At 33.6% G+C, this 2,678-nt stretch overlaps 1 protein-coding gene across 1 annotated transcript; it reads left to right on the forward strand.

Moving 5' to 3' along the window:
- The first annotated feature begins 750 nt into the window (after positions 1-750).
- On the forward strand, positions 751-1,657 carry LOC108562528 (RING finger protein 207-like). The gene is made up of 3 exons (XM_017920898.1): positions 751-947; positions 1,020-1,168; positions 1,337-1,657. Exons 1-3 carry the CDS (start codon positions 775-777, stop codon positions 1,468-1,470), a joined length of 456 nt encoding a protein of 151 aa, XP_017776387.1. The 5' UTR covers positions 751-774; the 3' UTR covers positions 1,471-1,657.
- The last annotated feature ends 1,021 nt before the right edge of the window (positions 1,658-2,678 follow it).

Below are 2,678 nucleotides of genomic sequence, written 5' to 3' on the forward strand. Positions count from 1 at the left end.
ACATGTATTTACGTGAAATTCACATACTTGTGTTTGCATAACGAAAATTTGCATGCATTCTGCTGCATAGCATTTAAATATCCGGTGTATAGTTTTAGTGTTAATTGGTAGGTTTGATTACTATGCAAGTACGAAACAACGGCATCCCAGCACTCCATGCCTCTCGGCATGCAAATTAAGATGCAATTTTGTTATAACCCTGTCGTATTAAATCAACCCTACCCATCAGCGGTTCGTTCAACTTCGCGTCTCAACTTTAATTAATCCCCACACTTTACTGATTTTATTAATTACGTTTAAATTTAATAACTCGAAATTTCATATTACCCCTGAAACTTTAAACTCGCCGAGAAGAAGATAAAGTTTAATATTGTTTCATCATTGGATCATTTAAAATAATAATCCAGAAATTTTAACCTTTTTGAAGAAAACAGAATTATCCGAAATTATTTCTTAATTAGCTCATTAAAAATAACGATGTTTTTATTACTTCTAGGTACTTATTACATAATTTTTAAATAGTTATTTGTGATGTGATTTTTATAAAAAAAAAATGTAATTAAAATACAAATTCATTAAAATTAAACAAAATTCCAAACGATTGTCGTTTAGACTAGTAAAATAATCCTTGTTTTTTTTTCTTGATTTCTTACATTTACCACTTGTGTTTATGAAACAAACTAGTCTTGCTTTTTGGATAATGTTTACATCAACCACATGAGCAGTTTATTAATAAATCTTTGTTTCGTTTTTAGTAAGTGTAAGTCGTTGGGTATGGAGCCACCAGGCGCGGAGATAGCAATGGAGTATTCCAAGAATCCGCTGCTCTGTCCAATATGCCACGATTACTACACGGAACCATGCATCTTGAGCTGCTACCACACTTTCTGCACTCGCTGTCTTCGTGGTCGTGAACAGGAACGCCGATTGATATGCCCATTCTGCAGGTAACTTATTACCACCAAGCATCAAATTATCGGCTCTATTTTCTTCCTTCCTTCCATCCATCCGATATTCAGGCATCCAACAGCGCTGAAGGATGGCTCGAATCTGCCTCCGCCGGATACATTGATGCGACAGCTGATCGACATTGCGAACAGCGAGAATCCGCCCTGTTCGAACTGCGATAAAAGGGACAGAATGAACATGTACTACTGCAACACATGCGGTGAATGCAAAAAACACAATACAACAATTATTTATGTTTTACGTTCGTAGGTTGGTCTTTTATTTCCGTTTTCCTTGCATTTCTAATATTATAATTATTTTACGTTCTTATTACTTTCATCTGTTAGGATTTACTTTCGTTTTTATTATTTCTTCGTAATTTGTTTAGGTCAAGCGCTTTGTTCGCACTGCAGGGATAATACGCATCGCGCCAAAATGTTTTCCGCCCACGACATTGTGCACATGTCACGTTGCACCAAAGAGCCCAAAAGGGTGAGTAATTACCTACCTACTAATTGCTAATTCTCGCAGCCTCCGGTTCGCGGTAGACGCGTAATTGAACGCAAATCATATTCGTCGCTCGATTTCCTCATGACCGCAAACACTAAATACAATTTGCACTTATTTAATATTAAACGTACGTTCGATACTAGCTGCAAACGAGAACGTAAATCAGCGTTTTCCAAACTGTTGAAAAATTGAAATTAGAACACACACATTTCATTGATTTTCTCGAAAACTATAATATATAGAATGAATGAATACAAAGATGCATATTAAAGCTGAATGTTTGGGGAATGTAACAATTACTTCATTTCTGAACGCGAATTACAACCAATATTAGAATTCACGTTACATTCCCCAAAATATTCAGCATTTATATGCATTTTTTAGATCGATTCTATCTATTATAGTTTCGAGAAAAACAATGAAATGTGAAAACACTGCTTTTTCGAGCATTTTTTTAAATTTGAACGTGAATTACAGCCAAACGGATAAATCCACAGTAATATATCAATACTTGCTAGATTCCCCAAACATTCAGCTTTCATATGCATCTTTTGGATTCATTCCCCAAATATTCAGCTTTAATATGCATGTTTTAAATTTAATCTATCAATTATAGTTTTTAAGCCCATATATTTAGCTTTAATTTGAGTATTCAGTCATCGTTCTGCTATTTATGGTTGTCGAATTATACGAATTAATGTAAAAACATTGCTTTTTCGAAGTTTAAATTGCATATCCAATCTCCCCATAACTATCTATTATAGTTTTCGAGAAAATCAATGAAATGTAAAAACATGNCTTTTTCACACTTTTTTTATATTTGAACCGGAATTACAGCCATAATTCGGAAAACACAGTAATATATCGTATACATTGCTACATTCCCCAAACATTCCAGCTTTTCATATGCATCTTTTGGATTCATTCTATGTATTAAGTTTTCGAGAAAATCAATGAAATGTGAAAACACTGCTTTTTCGAGCATTTTTTAAACTTTGAACGCGAATTACAGCCAAACGGATAAATCCACAGTAATATATGAATACTTGTCTACATTCCCCAAACATTCAGCTTTAATATGCATCTTTTGATTCATTCTATATATTATAGTTTTCGAGAAAATCAATGAAATGTTGTGTTCTAATTTCAATTTTTCAAACGCTAATTTTTCATTGGCGAATTAGAGCCAAACGGATAAATCCACAGTAATATATGAATAC

Source organism: Nicrophorus vespilloides, unplaced genomic scaffold (genome assembly GCF_001412225.1).
Source record: "Nicrophorus vespilloides isolate i.1.1-1 unplaced genomic scaffold, Nicve_v1.0, whole genome shotgun sequence".
Classification (NCBI taxonomy): domain Eukaryota; kingdom Metazoa; phylum Arthropoda; class Insecta; order Coleoptera; family Silphidae; genus Nicrophorus; species Nicrophorus vespilloides.